This window comes from Eptatretus burgeri, chromosome 2, assembly GCF_056783735.1.
Source record: "Eptatretus burgeri isolate ZD-2024b chromosome 2, Ebu_testis_v1, whole genome shotgun sequence".
Lineage (NCBI taxonomy): Eukaryota > Metazoa > Chordata > Myxini > Myxiniformes > Myxinidae > Eptatretus > Eptatretus burgeri.
In genome coordinates, this window is record NC_140962.1 from 2,988,777 (window position 1) to 3,011,776 (window position 23,000).

The 23,000-nt window shown below is 36.7% G+C and overlaps 2 protein-coding genes across 11 annotated transcripts in view; both read left to right on the forward strand.

Annotated features, from left to right (window-relative positions):
• LOC147031272 (KN motif and ankyrin repeat domain-containing protein 1-like) overlaps positions 1 to 4,098 on the forward strand; it is a 122,800-nt gene extending 118,702 nt beyond the window's left edge. For 8 of the 9 annotated variants that reach the window (XM_085860807.1, XM_085860831.1, XM_085860824.1 and 5 more), the window contains 2 exons: positions 198 to 296; positions 556 to 4,098. In XM_085860807.1, the coding sequence (XP_085716933.1) occupies positions 198 to 296; positions 556 to 618 (162 nt within the window). In that variant the 3' untranslated portion in view covers positions 619 to 4,098. The remainder of the gene's footprint in view (positions 1 to 197; positions 297 to 555) is intronic. The other variant, XR_015052629.1, reaches the window with a different exon arrangement.
• A 12,874-nt stretch (positions 4,099 to 16,972) lies between these two features.
• Positions 16,973 to 23,000, forward strand: part of LOC147031273 (phospholipid phosphatase 1-like) — a 37,569-nt gene continuing 31,541 nt past the window's right edge. Inside the window, exon 1 of one of the 2 annotated variants that reach the window (XM_085860908.1) lies at positions 16,973 to 17,268. In XM_085860908.1, the coding sequence (XP_085717034.1) occupies positions 17,070 to 17,268 (199 nt within the window). In that variant the 5' untranslated portion in view covers positions 16,973 to 17,069. The remainder of the gene's footprint in view (positions 17,269 to 23,000) is intronic. The other variant, XM_085860917.1, reaches the window with a different exon arrangement.

A 23,000-nucleotide genomic window follows, 5' to 3' on the forward strand; every position in this document is an offset into this window, starting at 1 on the left:
GACATTTTAAACTAAAGCTTGGTACATGGCTTTATTATGATAGATTACAGAACAACTTTGAAAAATTGATGAAATGCCCTGAAACTCAGTTATTCCCTTTTTGGACTTAGAAAATATCACATCAGTAGTGGACATGTATTGCAAAGCTATTCTCGCTCTTGTTATAAATTACTGCTCATTCTCCATTGTTGATGCAGGATGGAAGCACAGCACTATCCATTGCACTGGAAGCTGGACACAAAGATATTGCCTTACTTCTCTACGCGCACGTAAATTACTCTCGCACACCTTCCCCTGTAAGTATGGTTTGTGATGCCACCAGGAAAAACACACAATGCATTAGAGGCTATAATTACTTTATGAATGTCCACCCACTTCCAAGTCTGAGGGCAATCTATTGGAGAGTATTAACGGCTCCTTATTTTGAGCCATCTTGAGCTTTAATACTTAAACTTAGAATCAACTACTGACGACTTCTGCTAACAGGATTTTAACTTTGGCTGTGCAAGTGTGGTGAAGTTTTCAAATCAAAGTGACAATGTTTTTCTTTGGCAGGGAACTCCCAGGCTGGGACGACATATGTTCCCAAGCCCCACGCGCTGTGACCCAATGGAATGAGTGCAAATTATGTCCAGACTTTCATGTATAAAAAATAAAAATAAAAACCTTTGCACCAATTTCATTTTTCCACTCGATATTGAAATGGACTATATTGCAAAATAATTTTGATTGCATCCCTTGTAAATGAGTGACATCAGAAGCTGTATTCATTAACTTTCATGTCAATTGTTGCAAAAACATAAACATTTTCAGATTTTAAAATTATCTGGAAAAGTTTTTTTGTTGTTGTTGTTCAAGGGGTTGCTTTCAGTACATTTTCAGATGCGACTGTTAATAACTACGTAGCTACTCTGGTCTACTAGGAAATTCGCAATTAACAGGAAATTAAAATTAAATGGTAGAAACTAACAGGAAATTCAAATTCAATGGTACATCAATGCTTTGTGATATTTATAATTTTATTAGAATTATTTTTCTTTAGTAAGGAATTCAATGTATTATTTTCTCTTGCACTCATCATAATCACTTTGGCCAAATAATATTCATCATAACACTATTGACGGCAAATATGTCTGATATTGTTGTTCATTTTCATGTTGTTCGTGTTTTGACAAAGATTGAAACACACATTTGATTTGACTGTCAGAGAAAAAAATCTTTTTATTGGGGTGACCAATGAAAGGATTATGTTTTCTTGTGCAGGTTAGTAAGCAGTCATTGTTCGTGCCATAGATGCTGGCAGGATAGCTGAGAGGTATGTACACTTGCCTCTGAATAGCCCAGGTTCTAATCTCTTCCAGCTATAAACTATCACCCTGGTATTTCACAGGCAAGGTGAGGCTTCGATGTGTATGCCATCCTTCAAATGGACATGAAACTGGGGCATCCAATCTGTGTCAGCATTAGTTGTTGGATGTTAAATATCTCACTGTGTCCTGCATGAAGAGTATTGGAGCTGTCGCCGGCAGTCTGAACAAATTCCAAGTTCCTAACTTACACGGGCCACTGCATCAGTGACACGGGCACGCCCTCAGCAAATGATGCTACTCACAGTCATGTGCTGCATACGAAACAAGTTAGTACCATTCATCACGTAATCTATCAAGAGAATGAAAAAGAGTGTGAAAAACGTTGTTCAGTGCATTTTGGACTTGAAGAGTAAAAGTCATCAATCAACATAATAAGTATGATTTACTTTCTGCAGTGTTTGTGGAATGAGGGTGAAGACATGAGCACCCACTGGTTCACACCGAGTTCATGGTGCAACCTGTACTTCCCTTACACTAGGCGTTGTCCTTGAATTTCTCCCAAGAAACCTTTGAAGATCCCACCACTTGCATCCAATTTCCGTGAAGGCACCCAGGTGTAATGACATGGTCTGTTCATAATGCAAACTGAAATCCACACATTAATTTTCTACGAGGATGTCTGAAGAGCAATATCTCTACCCATAAAATACAAAATCTCATGGACCTAAAGGTGAAAGTTGTTAAATCGTTAACTCGATTGATGAGCTCTCGTGTGTATCCGTAATGAATAATTTCATCCATAATTTGGAGGATTGAATGGATAAAATAGGTGGTCACGTTGATCACGTTTTTCTTTTAAAATCTCTAAATAGTATAGTTCGTATTCGATGAATACATTGTTGATTATACACGTGAAACCTTTTTCGATCACAGTTTAAAATGAGTCATCATTTCATGGTCCACCCTGGAATTTGATCAATCGCAGCACTCCAAGTGACATTTTCGTGATCTTGGTAAAAGTAGCATTTTAGTGTGGAATGAAACCGAGTACAAGTCACATGTATTCTTTCTGTGCATTCATTATTTTGGGACTTGCACTGCTGTGAAAAAGTCTGACATTCAGGAGTTACAATATATGGATGTTATGAACATGAACAATTTCCTCAAAACCTCCAGTCATGTTTTCTACTATTATAAGAACACTGACTTATTCATGCAGCTTAGTTTGCGTGAAAAGAAATCAACCTTGTCGTTTTGCAATTTTAAATTCATATTGATCAGAATCTTCAAAAAGTTGTGATCACAACTCAAAATAAATGAGAAAGCATCTCTAAACTAAACTTGATGAAACAGCAAAAAAAAAAAAACGTTAATTTTATTAATTAGTGTTCTCAATCATTCTCATAATAAAGGTTTGTTGAAAATTTGATGACAGCTCAAGTGGTTAAAAAAGAAAAGAAAAAAAAATTACGACCGTCAACAACAGGAGAAAACAAAACCACATGTTTGAAAATAACCCAAAAAGATTATTCCGCAAAATAGGGAAACAAAAGCAAAATGTATCAAACCCCTCTGAGAAAGACAAAATTGAAAATTTCTGGAAAGAAATCTGAGAACCCCCAAAAACACAACAGAGGTGGATTGGATCCAAAACTTGGAGGAAAAAACAAAACATCTACAGGAAATGCCTCCAGTGATATTTAATGAAAGAAAATTAAAATAAGAAAAACAACCCATAAAATTTCCAAATTTTAAAAGCCTAGGCCCTGGTGGAATTTCAAACTTTTGGCTAACGCAACTCGATGCACTATGCATTCAACAAACTTATCCAAGAGAAAAAGGGAATAGATGAGTGGCTCACAGAAGGTAACCCAACCTCCGCACAAGTATAGACCAATAACATATCTACCAACAACATACAAACTTCTGACGAGAATATCACAGAAATGATGTACCACTACCGACTCACAAGGAGGCCAAGAGGCAGAACAGAAGGGATGCAAGAGAGGATGCTACAGAACAATATTCCATCTATTACGAAACAAGGCCATCCTCAAAAACTCTAAAACCAGAAGAACCAAATTATCCACAGCATGGATAGACTACAAAAAGCTTTTGGTAGTGTTCTGCACTCAAGGATGATCCAATGCATGTAATTCTTCCAGATCAATCCCCAAATAATTAAACTGCTGGAGAAAGCAATGGAGCTTTGTTATACCACATTGATATTGCAGCACGCAGAAGGAAAGATCGAAAAACCTGGGGTGAAGATATGTCATGGGATCTTCCAGAGTGACAGCCTTTCACCCCTCATATTTTGCTTGGCCCTGGACCCACTGAGCAATGATATGGATACACCCTGACATCAAATAAGAGAACTTCCAAAGAGACAAGAAAGGTGACACATCCTCAAAAAATTGCCATAACTCAAATTAGTGAAACAGTACTCCAACGACATTCAAATGGAATTTGGCCTCGATAAGGGTGCCAAGTGCACATTCGTACATGGCAGACCAATAAAAATGGACAACATAAAAAATGACACAAATACAACAATACAGGAGCTAGACAACAAACATCATACAAATACATTGGAGTCGAAGAGGGCCACCAAATATGTCACTAGGAAATGTGCAAAACAATTATCAAAGAATACCTGCATAGAACTAGGCTGATCCTGAAACCATATCTCTGCACAAGAAACAAAATCAAAACCATAAACCAACTAGCAATACAAGTATTCCAATACAGATGCGGAATAATAAACTGGTCACAAGTGCAAATCTTTAAACTGGATATTAAAACGAGGAAACTCCTCACCATCCACAAAATGTTCTCCAAAAATCAATGCATTCAAAGAATGTACCTGCTGAAACAAGAAGGAGGTAGTGAGCGGCCTGATGGAACTCAACCAAGTGCACAGAGTGACAACAGTAGGATTGGCTGAGTACGTGAAAAGGTCAACAGACTACTGAATCCAGTTTTTATGCGAACATGAAAACAACAATCCAGAGAAGGTACCCCTAGCCCACCTATCAAAAAAAATTTCAAAGGCAGGTGTGACTCGAAGATGTCACACATGAAACTGAAACAGCAAATACTGCCCCAATGATTGCAAAGAAAACAAGAAAAAGAGCAATCGGAGATTGCAGGCCCTCGCCAGGACTTGTGTGTCGTGTTTGTGTATTGGTGTGTGACGTAATTTATGAGACAATTAGAACTGCCACTTTATAACTGCTGACAGTGATGACCGGATGCCAAGACATCTCGCTTTGATGCAATCCCGCCCACTTTGATTGGACATCTGACCCTGACCCTGACCCTGATCAATGATGTTTATTTTGAACTTAGAATGGGATTAAAATAAATTCAAATCAAATGAAAGACCAAATAGGTAGTCCTGCATTGGAGTCATCAGAAGGAACCCAAACAAGCAAAAAGCAAAGATGGAGTCCTCAGGAGGAACCTGGATAGGATTCGCATTTCAGCGGCTACTCCTCCACCCTCAAACCCATCCAGGCACAGCCAAGTGAGCCTTATTAAAGTAAATAAATAAATAAAAATAAAGAACCCAGATCTAAAAAGTTAAATTATTCTGGCTGCCAGACCATGTGTTCGATCAAGTTGAAATTTAAAACGTGTATTCCTTGTCCATACAACATCATAAATGTGAAGTTTCACATTGATTGAATAAGCAGTTCCAGATAAAACATTTAAGATTTTTCTTCAATCCAATGTGGCTGCCAAACCATGTGACCTATCAATTATTCCTTAACAAACTTGTGCACCCATGATTTGGGGAACATTTGTATGGTTTCCTCTTGATCTGACCAGCCATTCTGGAGAAGATTTTTTTTATAGGTTTGAGGGTAAATATATGGCTGCCAAACCATCTGACCAATAATGTCAGATGCGTGAACCTTTTGTTCCTCATTGATAGGTGGTCATACTTGTACAGTTTTTGCCTCGATCTGTTCAGCCACTTCAGAGAATAATTTTGAAGGGTTTTGTTTTTTTTAGAAATATGGCCGATGACGTCATGATTTTTATTTTTTTCTGTGGACCATTTTATCCTGGATGACCCTCAAAAATTTTCATTCTGATCAGATGTACCATTCTATATCTGTAATTATGACATCATAACATAGGCAGCTGTGATGTCATAAAAAAAATCACATTCTTCATGAGAAGGACTTGCCATGTGCCAAGTTTCAATTTTTTCCTTGGTGCGGTTTCAGAGATAGAGGTACAAAGTTTTTCCATTTTTCCAACATGGCTGTCACACCATGTGACCTATGACATCATAATTATCAACTGAACATTTTACATGAGTAGTCGCTCCTGTGGTGAAAATTTTGTCTCGATCCGCCAAGCGGTTGCAGAGAAATACGCTAAAGTTCTGTGCGGACAAACAAACAAACACCCAGATGCAATACCCTCTCCTCCAGCAAGGATAAATATAAAACAAAATATCATCAGACATACACTGACAACTGGGAAAATGATAAAAGAGAATGAAGATATTTTAAAAAAAAAGAGTTGGACAGAACGGGCATCGATAAAGAAGGCTCACTGGAATGCCCAAGATGAGGTAGCTCAACTGGGATGAAGAACGAATCATTATAAATGCCCAAGACCATGGATACTACACAAATGGCTTTAAGAAGATGGCTGGAGTCAATCGGACAGGTGCCGATTCTGCAAGGTAGAAAAAGAAAGCATGGCTTACCTCCTATTGGGATGTTTAAAAAAAACAACTCATGTCAGAACAGTTGCACACACAAAGGCACAATAAAGCATGTAAGGTAATCCAATGGCACATCTGCAGACATTTCAATGTCCCATTTCCAGAAAACTCATGGAAACACGAACTGAAAGCAGTCACTGAAAACAAGGAAATAATGCTCATGTACGACCTAATGATCCCATCGAGCTTGAACATAGAAAAAAAAAAGCATTGCTAATTGAGGTTTCAGTATCCAGTAATTTTGGCCAAAACAATGCAGAAATCAAGAAAATGACCAAATACCAAAATTCCAAAAATGAAATGAAAATACCCTGGAAGCTGAAGAATGCTGAAATTGTACCAGTGATAATTATTAGAGCCATGGGAATGATGAATAAGGACCTCACAAGGATATTAAAAACCATCCCTGGGAATATTACTACAAACAAACAGTTGAAAGCTGTGTGGAGCTCGGTGACGATCCTGACAAGATCCCTCAGAACAAGACTTTAAGAACAAAACTTCACAGCTTGGTCCATGAACGGTGATCCATTACTGAAATGGAGATGCATACTTCGAGACCTGGGAGGACTCCATTCCACCTTCTGAAACTCGCATATGGCGATAACAACCAATGAAACACACACACACACACACACACACACACACACACACACACACACACACACACACACACACACACACACACACACACACACACACACACACACACACACACACACACACACACACACACACACACGTGATTGCAAAACCCCATCTCCTGCTATTTCCATGAAATCCACCTCAAATGCATTCTCTCTTTAAGAAGCTTCTGCAGAGCAAAACGAAGCTATTTTGAACATTTTTCTATCGGACGTGCAATTTAAGGAAATTGTGTTCTTTAGTTTTTTGTGTTGTTCTTTAGCTTTTGTTCTCCACACATTGGAAAGGAAGGATTGTCCCTTTTATTCAGACACTCATTGAAAAACTTGGATATTTTAACTGGCAAACTTATACACATACCCATACCAAAGGTGAGGATTTTCTCCGTAACAGAACAACATTCATCTTGGGTTTGTTCACTTGCCATACTGCATGGAATGCATCCTTCTAAGTACTGCATGTACATTGTACATATTTATGTATGTACATCCACAACAACTGAGATTATGTTATTGTTAGCATCATTAAAAACTGTACACAATGAAATGATACTTGCTGAATTCGTGAACAAAATACTTTTGTACCAATAAATAATGCTCTTACACTGGTTTATTTTTTCAGTTGTTCTGTCTAATTTGTGTCATGTTGAAAGTTTCCACTTAAAAAAAAAAAATTGCTTATTTATGTGTTTTTTTTTCTTCCAGACATCCAAAACTACTTTACCTTTCGGATAAAAATTTGTAAAAGCACATCGAGTTGTAAAAGTTGTTTCACTGTTGGTGCAGTCATTGTTTTTATTCCCTGCAAACAAAGTTGCATATTATTGCAGAGCTTGACATTTGCAGGTTTATGGCATGGTGGTTGTACTCGTAGGAGCGGTTGTAAAGTTTATGGGCAATGAACGATGTACTTAAATCTCACGGACCAGGATATAAGCAGTTCTAGTGGCGGACTGTGATGCCAGGGGCTGAAATCGCATGCAATAACTTATGGCTTTAAATTATTACAACTTATGCCTTCCACAAAACTTTACACATCCGTCAATATGCTAACACTCGTGTATATACACGATTCAAAGCAGAGTGCTACAATCAACTAAAACCTCATACATATACCACAAGTTAAGCACATACGAATGGAAATTCATTATAACTACTACTTATTTTTTCAGGTTATTGTGATTTTTCTGCAATGATTAACTGCTGCAATGATTCCCACCTTGTGGGGTTCGGCCAGGGAATGGTTTTGACACAAATTTTTTTTTCACAACATAGCTTGCTGGGCTTGACTTTTGCTGAGAGCTGATTTGGGCAGGAATTTGCAATTTAGCTAAGGTTCCGGAAATAACTCACTCGCCTCTTCGTGAATTACACCTTGGGATCTTTCACACCCACCAACTAATACTGGCAGATAGGAGCCCCGATATAGCGTCCATCCGAGGGACAGCACACTTTGTGATGCAACATCCCTGTCTACATTCAAACGACGGTTTATAGAGTTGGGTGGGGAAGTGAACCCAAACTAGACAAGGTAACTATGTGCCATCTCTGCATCACCAAATAATGTTGGCATTTCGCTTTTCTTTGTGATGCATAGAGGCAGCAAGCATGTGTTGTCGGACTTGGTATTTTTTTAATGGATGATGATGGTTATTTGGTGCATAAAGTTTTTGAAAGATGTGGAATCTTGCTTCATCCACTTCTCCAAATATTGGAACGCCATGCCAAACACACACACACACACACACACACACACACACACACACACACACACACACACACACACACACACACACACACACACACACACACACACACACACACACACACACACACACACACACACACTCCTCTGTTGAGAGCCACACTAGGCACTACAGTTGCAGGATCTCACAGTTTACTGATTGCTGATATAAACCTCTCATCATAATCTTCTTTTTTTGTGTGGTGTACAAGGGTAGCCTCATCGGCTGAGTGCACAGATCATGTTATGCCCTCTCTGTTGCAATGTCCTCTCTGGAGGTAAAGCAGGAATTTAGAATTGTTCAGGGTGCCGGTGATACCTCGTCCAGCATCTAAAGAAGGCAGATCGTTAACGTCCACCAAATAATGTCGGCAGATATTTAACGTCTACTAACTAATGTCGGCAGACAAAGAGCAATGACAGCAAGGATAGAGGTCCAAGTTCATGAGCAAGGATTGTCTCATTCCATTCATTCTTTATCCCTTCCTTTCTCAAGACCTCCCAATTGAACCTATTTTCTTCCTCATCAAATTAATTTGCTTCTTACTTTTAAAAGCTTTTATTAACATTTAAAAATGCTTCATTTGCCTTATCTCTTTGTCAGGAACACCCCACATGTTAGTTTTTTTCATTGTCGTCTATTCCTTTTCTTCTTGTTCTTCACAAGGTTTCCTTCCCAATCCTGTCAAACTCATAAATGCTCGGTCAATCGACCGTCTCCTCCATATCTACATCATGACCTTCCTCCATACTTTCAATAACACCTCATTACACTCCTCTCATGATGTCCAGCTTCCAGAAAAGGAACAAACCAACCGGCAACTAACAAATGAAAAGAGGTGAGGGAGGGGAGAAAAATCACAATAACCTGGAAAAAGGGAGTGCTTGCTGGAAAAGGGGGGCAAAAAAACATCATGAGTATGAACAGGGGGTGACCTGTGGTTGTGGTAAACAGCTGTCTTGTAGCCATGGAGGGAGGAATTGGACTGCGCAGACTGGCAAAGTTAGTTCCACAGATGAGAGAAAAGAGGAATAGATGAGTGGATGTGAGCAGTGATTCTGGGTTTTGAGTGTTTCACCAGAAGGGTGTTGATGGTGGACTGTGTGTGGGCTCTGCAGAAACATGGGAGGGAAAGAGCCAAGGTTGCAAGGCAGAGGTTGAAACACCAAAAATGAGGTGAAAGAATACGGAGAGGCAACCAACCTGACTACAATGTGAAAGTAACAGGCCTCGAAACTCTGCCTCGTCACGGGAGATTCCAATGAATTTGAGGGCCTTGCTTTCGACGGCATCAAAAAGAGCAAGGTGTGAGACGGGTGCTGGCCCAAAGAGGTGAGCAGTACTCCATCAAGCTGTGAATGAAGGGCCTTGTAGGTTATCAAAAGTTCAGATTGGTCAAGAGAATATTTTTCAGGATGAAGGATTCCCACTCGGCGGCTGGCTTTGGAGGCCATCTTGGAAAAATGGTTTGTCCAAGAAATATCATGGCCAATGGTGAGGTCCAACAGTTTGAGTGATTTAACCTCTTCAAGTCGTTTATTTTGGGAAGTAGATGAGAGTGTTTGCCAGAGGGTCTTTTCGGAGAGACAGGGTGAATGTGTGGGATTTGTCGGGACAGTTGAAAGACATATTCCAAATGTTGGACCAGCTGCTGATTATACCAATTATTTGCAGAGAAAGAGGAGGCTGCTTCCTGCCTGTCTGAAGGATGGGAAGTCATATGGCAGAAGGTGGAAACAGCAAAGAAATAGACAGGATTTTACATTGAATCAGAAAATAATTGATTAAGATGAGGAACAAGACTGGGCCCAAGACACTCCCTTGGGGTACTCCAGCCTTGACAAGGAGAGGAGAGGATCCTGTTAAGAGAACGTCCAAGGAAGAATGACCGGGTCTGAAACCGATTTAGTGGTCTGAGATCAGTCCGTTGGAGAAAAGGAAGTATTTAATGTCAACTGAAATGAGAGATTCCATGACCTTGCTTATAATTGAAAGCACGCGAATGTGCCTGTAGTTAAGTGTTCATCTTTGTGTTCCAGATACCCTGTGCTGTCATTTCATTGCACATGCCAAATGCAACTCATATGTTCAATGGTACTGCAAGAATGTTTGCTACAATGTATATTCCTGTAGATATTCAGCCTGATCCCTGATCCATTGCCGTCATCATTCCGCAGATGTTATTTGTGATTGCCGAATTAAGATTCAAGGTAATTTATTGTCCATGTTATAAAACAGAAATTTGACATCAACTGGCAAACACAACTGGCAAAGACCGCAATTCAACCACCGACCACCCAGACCCAAATCAGACGAACTAATCATTATCTCACCGGGCCTGGTCAATTTGACATCACACTGACTTCACAGTCAATCGTGGATGACAGTTCATTGTATTGTGAGTTCACTATTTTTGTTGTTTTTTTAGAATTGTTCGTTATATTTTTTCTGTTGTTTTTTGTTGTTTTTTTATTATTTAGTATTTTTGTTGTTTTTTTAGTATTTTTTTTTTTTTTTAGTATTTTTGTTGTTTTTTTAGTATTTTTTTTTTTTTAGTGTTTTTTGTTTTATTTGAGTTATTTTTAGTATTTTTGTTGTGCTTTTTGTTGTTGTTGTTTTTAGTATTTTTGGGGTTTTTTTTAGTAATTTTTTTAGTATTTTTTGTTTTTTGAGCATTTTTGGTTTTTTTCTTGTTTTTTTTGTATTTTTGTTGTATTTTGTGTTGTTTTTTAGTTTATTTTTTTAGTTTTTGTTGTATTTTTTTAGTATTTTTGTTGTATTTTTTTGGTATTTTTAGTTGTTTTTTTTAGTATGTTTTGTTTTTTATGTTGTTTTTTTGTTTTTGTTGTTTTTTAAAGTATTTTTGTTGTTTTTTTGAAGTATTTTTTGTTGTATTTGTTAGGTTGTTTTTTTGTTGTGTTTTTTTTAGTATTTTTTGTTGTTTTTTTTGTATTTTTTGTTGTATTTTTCTGTTGTTTTTTGTTGTGTTTTTTTTTAGTATTTTGTTGTTTTTTTGTATTTTTTGTTGTATTTTTCTGTTGTTTTTTTATTTTTTATTTTTAGTATTTTTTGTTGTTTTTTTGTTGTGTTTTTTATGTTGTGTTTTTTTTGTTGTTTTTTTGTTGTATTTTTCAGTATTTTTGTTGTTTTTAAAGTATTTTCTGTTGTATTTTTCTGTTGTTTTTTGTTGTTTTTTTTTAGTATTTTTTGTTGTTTTAGTATTTTTTAATTTTTTGTTGTTTTTTTAGTATTTTTTGTAGTATTTTTAGTATTTTGTTGTATTTATTTTGTTGTGTTTTTGTTGTGTTTTTTAAAATATTTTTTGTTTTTTTTTAGTATTTTTTTTGTTTTTTTTGTGGTTTTTTTGTTTTTTGTATTTTTTGTTTTTTTTTTAGTATTTTTTAGTATTTTTCTGTTGTGCTTGCTTTGTTGTTTTTTTTTAGTATTTCTTGTTGTTTTTTTCTTGTTTTTTTTTAGTCTTTTTGTTGTATTTTTTGTTGTGTTTTTTGTTGTTTTTTTATTATTTTTGTTTTATTGTGCTTTTTTGTTGTTTTTATATTTATTGTTGTTTTGTAGTATTTTTTTGTTGTATTTTGTGCTTTTTTGTGTTTTTCTTTTAGTAATTTTTGTTGTATTTTTGTTGTTTTTTATGTTGTTTTTCTTTGTTGTTTTTTAGTATTTTTTGTTGGATTTATTTTGTTGTGTGTTTTTTAGTATTTTTTAGTATTTTTCTGTTGTGCTTGCTTTGTTGTTTTTTAGTATTTCTTGTTTTTTTCTTGTTTTTTTTAGTCTTTTTGTTGTATTTTTTGTTGTTTTTTTGTTGTATTTTGTGCTGTTTTGTGTATTTTTAGTATTCTTTGTTTTGTTTTGTTTTTTTTTATGTTGTTTTTTGTTTTTTTGTTGTTTGAGTATTTTTGTGTTGTATTTTTTCTGTTGTTTTTTTGTTGTGTTTTTTCAGTATTTTTGTTTAGTATTTTTATTTTTGTTGGTTTTTTAGGAATTTTGTTGTTTTTGAACTATTTCTTTTTTAGTTTTTTTTGTTTTTTTGTTCTGCTTTTTTGTTGTTTTTTAGTATTTTTTGTTGTATTTTGTGCTTTTTTGCGTATTTTTATTTTTTGTTGTATTGTTTGTTGTTTTTTATGTTGTGTATTTTTTTATTTAAGTATTTTTATTTTGTTGTGTTTTTTGTTGTTTTTTAGTATTTTTAGTTGTATTTTTCTGTTGTTTTTGTTGTTTTTTTTAGTATTTTTGTTGTTGTTTTTTCAGTATTTTTTTGTATTTTTCTGTTGTTTTTTTTTTTTAGTATTTTTTTAATATTTTTGTTGGTTTTTTGTTGTATTTTTTTGTTGTGTTTTTTCTTGTTTTTTTAGTATTTTTTGTTTTATTGTGCTTTTTTGTTGTTTTTATATTTATTGTTGTTTTGTAGTATTTTTTTGTTGTATTTTGTGCTTTTTTGTGTTTTTTTTTTTAGTAATTTTTGTTGTATTTTTTTGTTTTTTTTTTATGTTGATTTTCTTTGTTGTTTTTTAGTAATTTTTGTTGTATTTATTTGTTGTGTTTTTTTAGTATTTTTTAGTATTTTTCTGTTGTGCTTGCTGTGTTGTTTCTTTAGTATTTTTTGTTGTTTTTTGTTGTTGTTTTTTTAGTATTTTTGTTATATTTTTGTTGTGTTTTTGTTGTTTTTTAGTATTTTTGTTGTTGTTTTTTTAGTATATTTGTTGTATTTTTTGTTGTTTTTTGTTGTTTTTTTATTATTTTTTGTTTTATTGTGCTTTTTTGTTGTTTTTATATTTATTGTTGTTTTGTAATATTTTTTTGTTGTATTTTGTGCTTTTTTGTGTTTTTTAAGTAATTTTTGTTGTATTTTTTGTTGTGTTTTTTTTTAGTATTTTTGTTGTATTTTCTTTAGTATTTTTTTTAGTATTTTGTGTTGTTTTTTTTAGTATTTTTTTTTAGTAATTTTGTTGTTTTTTTGTTGCAGTTTTTTGTTTTAAAAAAATTTCTTGTTTTTTTGTATTTTTTTGTTGTATTTTGTGCTGTTTTGTGATTTTTAGTATTTTGTTGATTTTTTTTTGTTGTTTTTTTTAGTATTTTGTATGTTTTTCTGTTGTTTTTTGTTGTTTTTTTAGTATTCTTGTTTTTTTACTATTTTTTGTATTTTTTGTTATTTTTTCTTGTTTTTTTTCATGTTTTGTTGTATTTTTTGTTGTGTTTTTTGTTGTTGTTTTTTTTTATTATTTTTGTTTTCTTTTTTTTGTTGTTTTTTTTTTTTTTTTTAGTATTTTTGTTTTATTGTGCTTTTTTGTTGTTTTTTATATTTATTGCTGTTTTGTAGTATTTTTTGTTGTATTTTGTGCTTTTTGTGTTTTTTTTAGTTATTTTGTAGTTTGTTTTGTATTTTTTTTAGTAATTTTGTTGTTTTTTTGTTGCACTTTTTTGTTGTTTTTTAAAAAAAAATTCTTGTTTTTTTCATATTTTTTGTTGTATGTTGTGCTATTTTGTGTATTTTTAGTATTTTTTTGTTGTTTTGTTGTTTTATATGTTGTTTTCTTTGTTGTTTTTTTAGTATTTTTGTGTTGTATTTTTTCTGTTGTTTTTTTTTTTTTGGTGTTCTTGATTATTCGTATTTTTTGTTTTTTAAGTATTTTTTTTAGTATTTTTGTTTTTTTTTTGTTGTGCTTTTTTGTTGTATTTTGTGCTTTTTTGTGTATTTTTAGTATTTTTGTTGTTTTTTGTTGTTTTTTTAGTATTTTTGTTGTTTTTTTGTTTTTTAGTATTTTTGTTGTATTTTTAGTATTTTTTTTTTAGTATTTTGTTTTTTTTTTAAGATTTTTTTTGTTGTTGTTTTTTTTTTTTTTTTTTTTTTTGTTGTGTTTTTTTTGTTTTTTTTGTTGTTTTTTTTTTGTTGTGTTTTTTGTTGTTTTTTGTTGTATTTTTTTTAGTATTTTGTTGTTTTTTTTGTATTTTTAAAGTATTTTTTTGTTGTGCTTGCCTTGTTTTTTTTAGTATTTTTTGTTGTATTTTTGTTGTTTTTCAGTATTTTTTGTTGTATTTTTTTGTTGTGTTTTTTAGTATTTTTTGTGTTTTTTTTAGTTTTTTTTGTATTTTTAGTTGTGCCTTTTTTGTTGTTTTATTAGTATTTTTGTTGTTTTTTAGTTTTTTTTTGTTTTTTTGTTGTTTTTAAAGTTTTTTTTAGTATTTTTTGTAGTGCTTGCTTTGTTGTTTTTTCGTATTTTTTGTTGTTTTTCTTGTTTTTTTTAGTATTTTTGTTGTATTTTTTTTTGTATTTTGTTCTTTTTTGTGTATTTTTTGTGTATTTGTATTGTGTATTTTTTGTGTATTTTGAGTATTTTTGTTGTATTTGTTTTTTTTTTTGTATTTTTGTTGTATATTTTTGTTGGTTTTTTAGAATTTTTTTTTTTTTTAGTATTTTTTGTTTTTTGTTGTGCTTTTTTGTTCTTTTAAAAAATATTTTTCATTGTTTTTAAGTATTTTTTGTTGTATTTTGTGTCCTTTTTGTGTATTTTTAGTATTTTTTGTCGTTTTTTAGTTGTTTTTTTTTTGTTTTGATTTTTTTGTATTCTTGTTTTTAAAGTATTTTTTGTTGTATTTTCTGTTGTTTTTTTGTATTTTTTGTTGTTTTAGTGTTTTTTGTTTTTTAGGTTTTTTTAGTATTTCTTGTTGTTTTTTGTTGTGTTTTTTATGTTGTGTTTTTTGTTGTATTTTTTAGTATTTTTGTTGTTTTTAAAGTTTTTTTTAGTATTTTTTGTTTTAGTTTTTTTTTAGTATTTTTTGTTGGGCTTTGTTGTTGTTTTTTAGTTTTTTAGTTTTTTTAGTATTTTTGTTGTTTTTTTGTTGTGTTTTTTTGTTTTAGTATTTTTTGTTGTTTTTTTTTAGTATTTTGTTGTATTTATTTTGTTGCTTTTTGAATTTTTTTTTTTTTTTTTTGTGCTTTTTTTATTTTATATTTTTTGTTTTTTTTAGTATTTTTTCTTGTATTTTGTGCTTTTTGTGTATTTTTTAGTATTTTTGGTTGTATTTTTTGTTGTTGTGTTTTTTTATGTTGTTATTCCCCACCGCATGGCGGAAGGGGGATATTGTTGTCACCCAGGTCGTCCGGCTGTCTGTCCGGCTGTCCGTCCGTCCGTCCGTCTGTCCGGGCGTCAACATTTATAGCTGTGAGTGTGATAACTCATAAACTGTTTGCCATATCGATTTGAAATTTGGGTCACACATGTACCACGAGAAAAGGAAGAACCCTATTGATTTAGGGCGTGGCCGGATCCAAGATGGCCGACTGGGGTGGCCATTTTGAAAAAAAATGTTTTTTGTAATAAATGGAAAACCGCTTATCTGATTTTAATTATTTTTGGGTACTATGTTCCTCACCCCTGGGGAACTTTTTCGAGATCATGACCAAATGGTGTCTTGTTTCCAATTCACCTCTCATTATCTGGAATATGTATGACCTTTTTCATTCAATGGCAGGGGATTCTCCATCTCTAATGGTATATATATTTTTGTTGGTTTTTTAAAAGTTTTTTGTTGTTTTATTAGTATTTTTGTTGTATTTTTGTTGTTTTTTAAGTATTTTTGTTGTTTTTAAAGTTTTTTTTGTTGTATTTTTTTGTTGTTTTTTGAGTATTTTTTGTTTTTTGTATTGTTTTTTGTTGTGCTTTTTTGTTGTTTTTTTTTAGTATTTTATGTTGTTTTTTTTTAGTATTTTTTGTTGTTTTTTTTGTATTTTTTTGGTGTTTTTTTTCCCCCCTTTTCTTCCCTTTGGGGAGGGGGCATGGGCTTGGTTAAAAACACACATCAACCACACAACCCCTCTTAAGATCGCCACCAACAGCACTCCATACACAATCACCCATCAATACTCAAACAACCTAAAAGTCCCACCAACATCACAATACACTTGTATGTCCATATAACCTTCAGGTACCTATCTCATTCTCAACTCCCTCTTGTGTCTCCACCCTGAATTCCTCCTTTGTTGAATGTTGAATGACTAACCCTAACACCACTCGATTGAGAGTTTGTGTTTGAGGGGTTCGTGTTGACATCAGTGTGTTTTTGGGATATGGGATTTGAACCACAGAGCTCCCACCATCACCAACAGAGAGAGAGAGCTTCCATGAGTGATAAACACTGCACCACGTTGTAATCCGGCAAACAACGTTTCGGTTTCTCATCAATTGAGCTAATTAATATCGGTTGAGCATAATTAGCCGACGGTAGTTACATTTTACCGATTTCATTGGCTGCAGGCTTGATGTTCATTTGGAGCAGCGAAGAACCTTTAAAAAAAAACTTCCGCCGCGCATTACTCCGCCTAGTCGCGCCGAACCGGTCAAAGCGCGGAACGTGAAGCGAACAGGATTCGGAGCGGGAACCGGTTTTCATGGAGTCCTGAGCGAGTGGATAACATCAGGGAGGACCATGAGTTACAACGTTCACTGAAAACGTTTAAAAACCAAAACCACCAACGTGGCTCGATCATTGACGCCGCACGATGGGACATATTTATATATTTAATAACCACACAGAATGGATGTGATCTGACGACAGTTCGCGAGTCTTGTGTCTCCGCCCTGAATTCCTCGTTTTTGTCGAATGACGAATGAAGTGGAACACCGAGCTCCCAGTTAAAACTCGCAGAGTCGCGCGGCCGCGACTTGGGATCGTCGTGTTGATCGTGGGAGGAAGGGATCGCCAAGAGAGACGTCGCAGCGACAACGAAACCGACTGGGGGACGATCGTGGAGATGATTCCGAGATTTGTGTTGTTGGCGTTCGCGGATGTTGGGTGCGCCTTCCTTGGTGAGTGGACGGTGTGTGTGTGTGTGTGTGTGTGTGTGTGTGTGTGTGTGTGTGTGTGTGTGTGTGTGTGTGTGTGTGTGTGTGTGTGTGTGTGTGTGTGTGTGTGTGTGTGTGTGTGTGTGTGTGTGTGTGTGTGTGTGTGTTGCATGTACAAATCGTGAGGTGAGGATGAAACACCCATTGGGTTCCTCTCCAGGTTGTCTCGCTCTCCGGAGACGAACGCGATGTTTTCTGCCATGACGGCTCTTTTACATTGTGGGTTTTCGGGTGCGACTGGTTTGGAGGCTTTTGTCAGTGCTCTGTGACGTACTGGAGTAAAAGGAGAAACGTAACCGCAGCACAGCACATGTTCACAACACCTGCGAACCACGCTGCTGTTGCTGCTGTTGCTGCTGTTGCTGCTGTTGCTGCTGTTGCTGCTGTTGCTGCTGTTGCTCCTGCTGCTCCTGCTGCTCCTGTTGCTCCTGCTGCTACTGATGCTACTGATGCTACTGATGCTGTTGCCGCTGCCGCTGTTGTTGTTGTTGCTGTTGCCGCTGTTGTTGCTGCTGTTGCTGCTGTTGCTCCTGCTGCTCCTGCTGCTCCTGTTGCTCCTGTTGCTCCTGCTGCTACTGATGCTACTGATGCTGTTGCCGCTGCCGCTGTTGTTGTTGTTGCTGTTGCCGCTGTTGTTGCTGCTGCCGTTGTTGCTGTTGCCGCTGTTGTTGCTACTGCCGCTGTTGTTGCTGCTGCCGTTGTTGTTGCTGTTGCCGCTGTTGTTGCTGCTGCCACTGTTGCTGTTGCCGTTGTTGCTGCTGCCACTGTTGCTGCTGTTGCTGCTGCTGTTGTTGCTGTTGCTGCTGTTGTTGCTGTTGCTGCTGCTGCTGCTGCTGTTGTTGCTGCTGCTGCTGCTGCTGTTGTTGCTGCTGCTGCTGCTGCTGTTGTTGCTGCTGCTGCTGCTGCTGTTGCTGCTGCTGTTGCCGTTGTTGCTGCTGTTGCCGTTGTTGTTGATGTTGCTGCTGCTCATGTCAAACACCCTGTTACGTTAATGGAGAATGAAGTGGACCTAATTTGTGAGATCATGCACCCACATTGTTTATTCTTGGCATCGCCCTTTGATCGTCCCTCTTTGATATTGATTTGTGTCGCTGTCGAGCCCTTGATGTCTGGACAGGATTGTCAATTACAATGCTCATGTATATGAAGTGGCTGCCCTTGTGAAGCTGTAGGTAAAGCAAATAGGGTTCTATGTTGTATTCGGAGGGGGATCAATTATAAATCGAAAGAGGCGGTGTTAACATTGTACAGGAATTGATTGCGTTGATGATGAGATGATCCAGCGTTTAACCACAATCGATGGTTCGAGGATCCGCACTGACTCTGGGAGCTCGGTGGTTCGAACTCCGGCCGAGTCAAGCTTTAAAAATGGTCCGTGCTGCTTCCTTGCTTGCCATTCAGCATTTAAAAAGGAGAGAGTGGAGCACCGACAAGCAACCATTGTATCGGCACGATGGGTGGCCTCCTGTGTTGACCTTGTAAGGTAGCTCGTATTATAATGAAGCTACCTGTCCAGGTGTCCACTCTACTAGGAGTGCAGCTTGCTGGTACGAAACACGATTACAATCGCAGCGAATCAAGTCGGTACAAGTTTCACGAGTTCTTTAAATCGGAGTTTTTTTTTTTTCTTCTTTTTTTTGTCGTCCGTTGAAAGGCAACTGAGATGCATTGACGTTGCCACTTGGTATCACGACAGGTGGGCACCTGTTGATCTGAAAATATTCCTCCTTTTGGTTTGCTCAGGCATAGCGATGGACATGGAATGAGACCGTTCCTTTGAATTCCCCAACTTTTTCATGTTGGAATATCTGAATATTTGTTGCGACGTGAGTGAGAATGCTCTGCTTGGTTCAGGACGAAAGCTGAAGGGAAGTTTAGTGTTTTGTCACATTAACGCTTGGTATTGGAAATGGCGGCGAGAACAATTTAATCTATATGCCTGTACATGCACGGCTGTGTCACTCCACAGCAGGTATTTTACTTCAACTGTTACACAACAACAGTCAGGAGAATTTCCAATAGCTGAGAGTATCTATTGAGGAGGTGAGGAAGAGATTTTTTTTTACACAAGATCCATGTTCGTGTGGAGGAAGTAAAGGAACAGCTCGGTAATCGAAGAGTCGATTATGGCTCCGGGTCCAGATAATATGCACCCGAGAGTATTGATGGAGGTGACTGAGCAGGTAAGCGAGATGTTAACGGATATTTTCAACAGCTCACTGGAGTCAGAACAGGTACCGGAGGATTGGAGAGTAGCAAATGTAACACCATTATTTAAGAAAGGATCCAGAGAAGAATTGGGAAATGATAAACCTGTTAGTTTGACTTCAGTTGTGGGGAAGGTGTTGGAGACATTAATTAAGGTCTCGATGACGAACCATTTAAACAAATACAAACGAATTAAAGGTAGTCAGTGTGGGTTTACCAAAGTTAGTTCCTGTTTAACAAATCTTTTAGAGTTCCACGAAGCAGTGTCTGATTGGGTGGATGAGGGAAAGGCAGTGGACATAGTATATCTAGACTTTAAGAAGGTATTTGATAAGGTACCACATCGGAGGTTGTTCGCCAAAGTGAGGGCTTGTGGAGTGGCTGGTCAGGTAGCTAATTGGATTGAAAACTGGTTTAGTGATCGGAAGCAAAGAGTGGCTGTGAGTGGGAGGATGTCTTGCTGGGAGGATGTAAGTAGTGAGGTACCTCAGGGATCAGTACTCGGACCATTACTGTTCATTATTTACATCAATGATTTGGATAATGGGGTAAAGAGTAAGCTTTCCAAATTTGCAGATGACACAAAGCTTGGAGGTAAGGTGGATAGCAGAGGGGGTGGTGATCAGATTCAGGAAAGTATTGATACTTGTATAGATTGGGCAAAAGATCGGCAGATGTAATTTAACCTGAGCAAGTGTAAAGTGTTGGGGATGGGAAAGAACAATGAAAATAGAGATTACAGGATGTAAGGGGTGATGTTGGAGCGTGTCACACAGGAGAAGGATCTGGGGGTGGTAAAGATATGGAAGGTAAGCAGGCAGCACAGTGCCAGGCAGCTCTAGGGGTTTCGGTTGTATTCGGAGGGGGATCATTTATTAATCAAAAGAGGTGGTGTTAACATTGTACAGGAATTTAGTGAGGGCCACATCTATAATATTGTGTGCAGTTCTGGTCACCACAACTCAGGAAGGACAGAAATTCCATGGAGAGGGTTCAGCGTAGGGGCTACTGGATTGATCCTGGGCCTAGCTAGACTTAGCGATGAGGAGCGGCTGAAGGAGACCGGGCTTTATTCACTAGAAAGGAGGCGGTCATGAGGAGATATGATGGAGATGTTTAAGATGATTAAAGGTAGAGATAAAATAAGTGCAGATAAATTATTTAGCAGAGTCGACAGTGATAGGACCAGGGGCCATAGTCTGAGAGTAAAGAAGAGAGTTAAGACGGTAATAAGGTAGGGGACTTTTACTCAGAGAGTAGTTAATGCACGGAATGGTCTCCCTGGAAAGGTTGTGGCAGCAGAAACGGTGGATAAGTTTAAATTAGAATTAGATGGGTACCTGGAAGTTATGGGGATGTTGGTAGGACTTTAAGGTAGTTTGAGTATTGATGGGTGATTGTGTGCAGAGTGCTGTTGGTGGGGGTCTCATCAAGTGGGGTTGTGTGGTTAATGTGTGTTTTTAATCAAGCCCATGCCCCATCCGTTGAGGAGGAAAAATGTTTTTACAAAAACTTAAAATAAATAAATTTTAAAAACCCACAAAAACATTAAAAAAAAAAATATATATAAATTTGTATTTTCTTTGGGTCTTGTGTTGATAAATTAGTGTGGTGTTGATGTCGTGCAGGCATGATGGGCCGAATGGCCTCCACCGGTGTGTGATTTCCTTGTATTTCCTCAGTGCTATGTATCTGTCTATACATACATGGCTGTGTCACTCCACAGTGGTCCTTGGACAATACAAAGACAGGCTATGGTCTGCAGCGTGATGGAGTACTGCTCTCCCCTCTGGGGATGACACCCCTGTTCACCACATTGTTCAGCTTGACTCTGTGTAAACCAAGGACTTTAAGATCATTGGAATCTCCCACGACACTGAATCTATTGACTTTTCACTTTTCTATCACAGACAAGTCAGTGGTCTCTCTATCTTTCTATTACCACCTCCTTTCTGGTCTTGCACCTTCTACTCATTCTGTGCATTGCCCCCCCCCCACACCCCCCCTGAGGTTTCTGCAGGGCTCATACGGTCCACCATCAATGCCCTTTCTGGTGAAACTACCTAAATCCAGGATCACTGCTTGCTGACACTCATTCTTTCTTCCCGTCTGGAAACAACTTCCACATTCTGTTCAATCTCATTCTTCTCTCCGTGTCTTCAAGCCAGCTTTTCACCAACATCTCAGGTCATCCCCAATCCAAAACCATGATGTTTTCTACCCTTGTTAACTTCCAAGTTCACCTCGTTCCAAATTTCCATTTTATTTTTCCTTTCTGAGAGTTTGCTTCTTTATCCATCTCGTCCATCCCATATGTCCTCCCTTTCCCCTTATTCTTCCCCACATCCATTATTTGGCCTCATCTCTCGTCTCCCGTCGACACTTGTGGAAGAGCTGGAGCATTGAATCGATCAGGATGGAACGGTAGAGAAATGGGGTGGGGGAGGAATTGAAAAACAAAATGGAGGGAAACTTGGACAAATCATGGGTGTGGGAAATAAACCCTTAGGAAGGAAAAAATGGAAATTTGGGAAGGGGTGGAGTGTGGGCGATTTGGTTAACAGGGGGTAGAAAAGATCATGGTTTTTGATGGGGGATGACTTGAGATCGTGAACCGTTGTCTTGAATACGTGAAGGGAGGAATGTTTGTCTTTCAACCCTGTCGTTGGTGTTTTTCCCTCTCTATCTTCTAACTTGTCAACTGAATGTGCAACCCGCTTGATTCAGCACAAGGGTGGAACCTACCTGTCCTCGTGATTTTGAAAGCATTATTTTGCCACACCATTGAGATCACTTCACAGAAGATACAATCTCTCTGAAGCCTTACGGTGTCTCTTTGGATACCGCCTTCTCCAGCTGTTGAAACTCAACCTTTATTTTTGGAAGCAGTGCATTTGGAACTGGCTTAGCCTTGTCGTTCACTGGCCTGCTGTTGGTCTTTGAACGCGACCTTGTTTTAGTGCCTTTCAGATTTCCAATTTAATCCTTGAAGATTTCAGAATACTGGTTGAATAAACTTTTAATTTGGGTATCAGTCAATCCTTAAATGGTTATGTTAACAAGTACTGACTTGATGCCCTACACTTGATGTCTTGTAATCAGTACCTTCCAAATTTGGCTGCATTTGCAGTGTCCACATGTACAAATCCAGCGTATATGATTACTTCTTGTACTCTACCGGCACACACAAGTTGCCTTTCACTTTAATTGTTCACCAGCATAAGTACGAAGTACTGCTGTAGTGCCCATCAATATTAGATGTTTATACAATTTGGAGTACTCGTCTAATGAAATGAGGTGTCTAAACGTGCTAAGTAGGTGTCCAACTCCATATGCAGAGCTTTCCCACCAGTTTAGGATGAATGCAGATGCTGCTCCATTTGCTAACATGGTTTATTTTCATGTTAGCTACCACTGAGTCATCCAGGTCATTGTCACTGTTGTCATGATTCACCACATGTACATTCATGTCCGTTTTCTTACCGGGC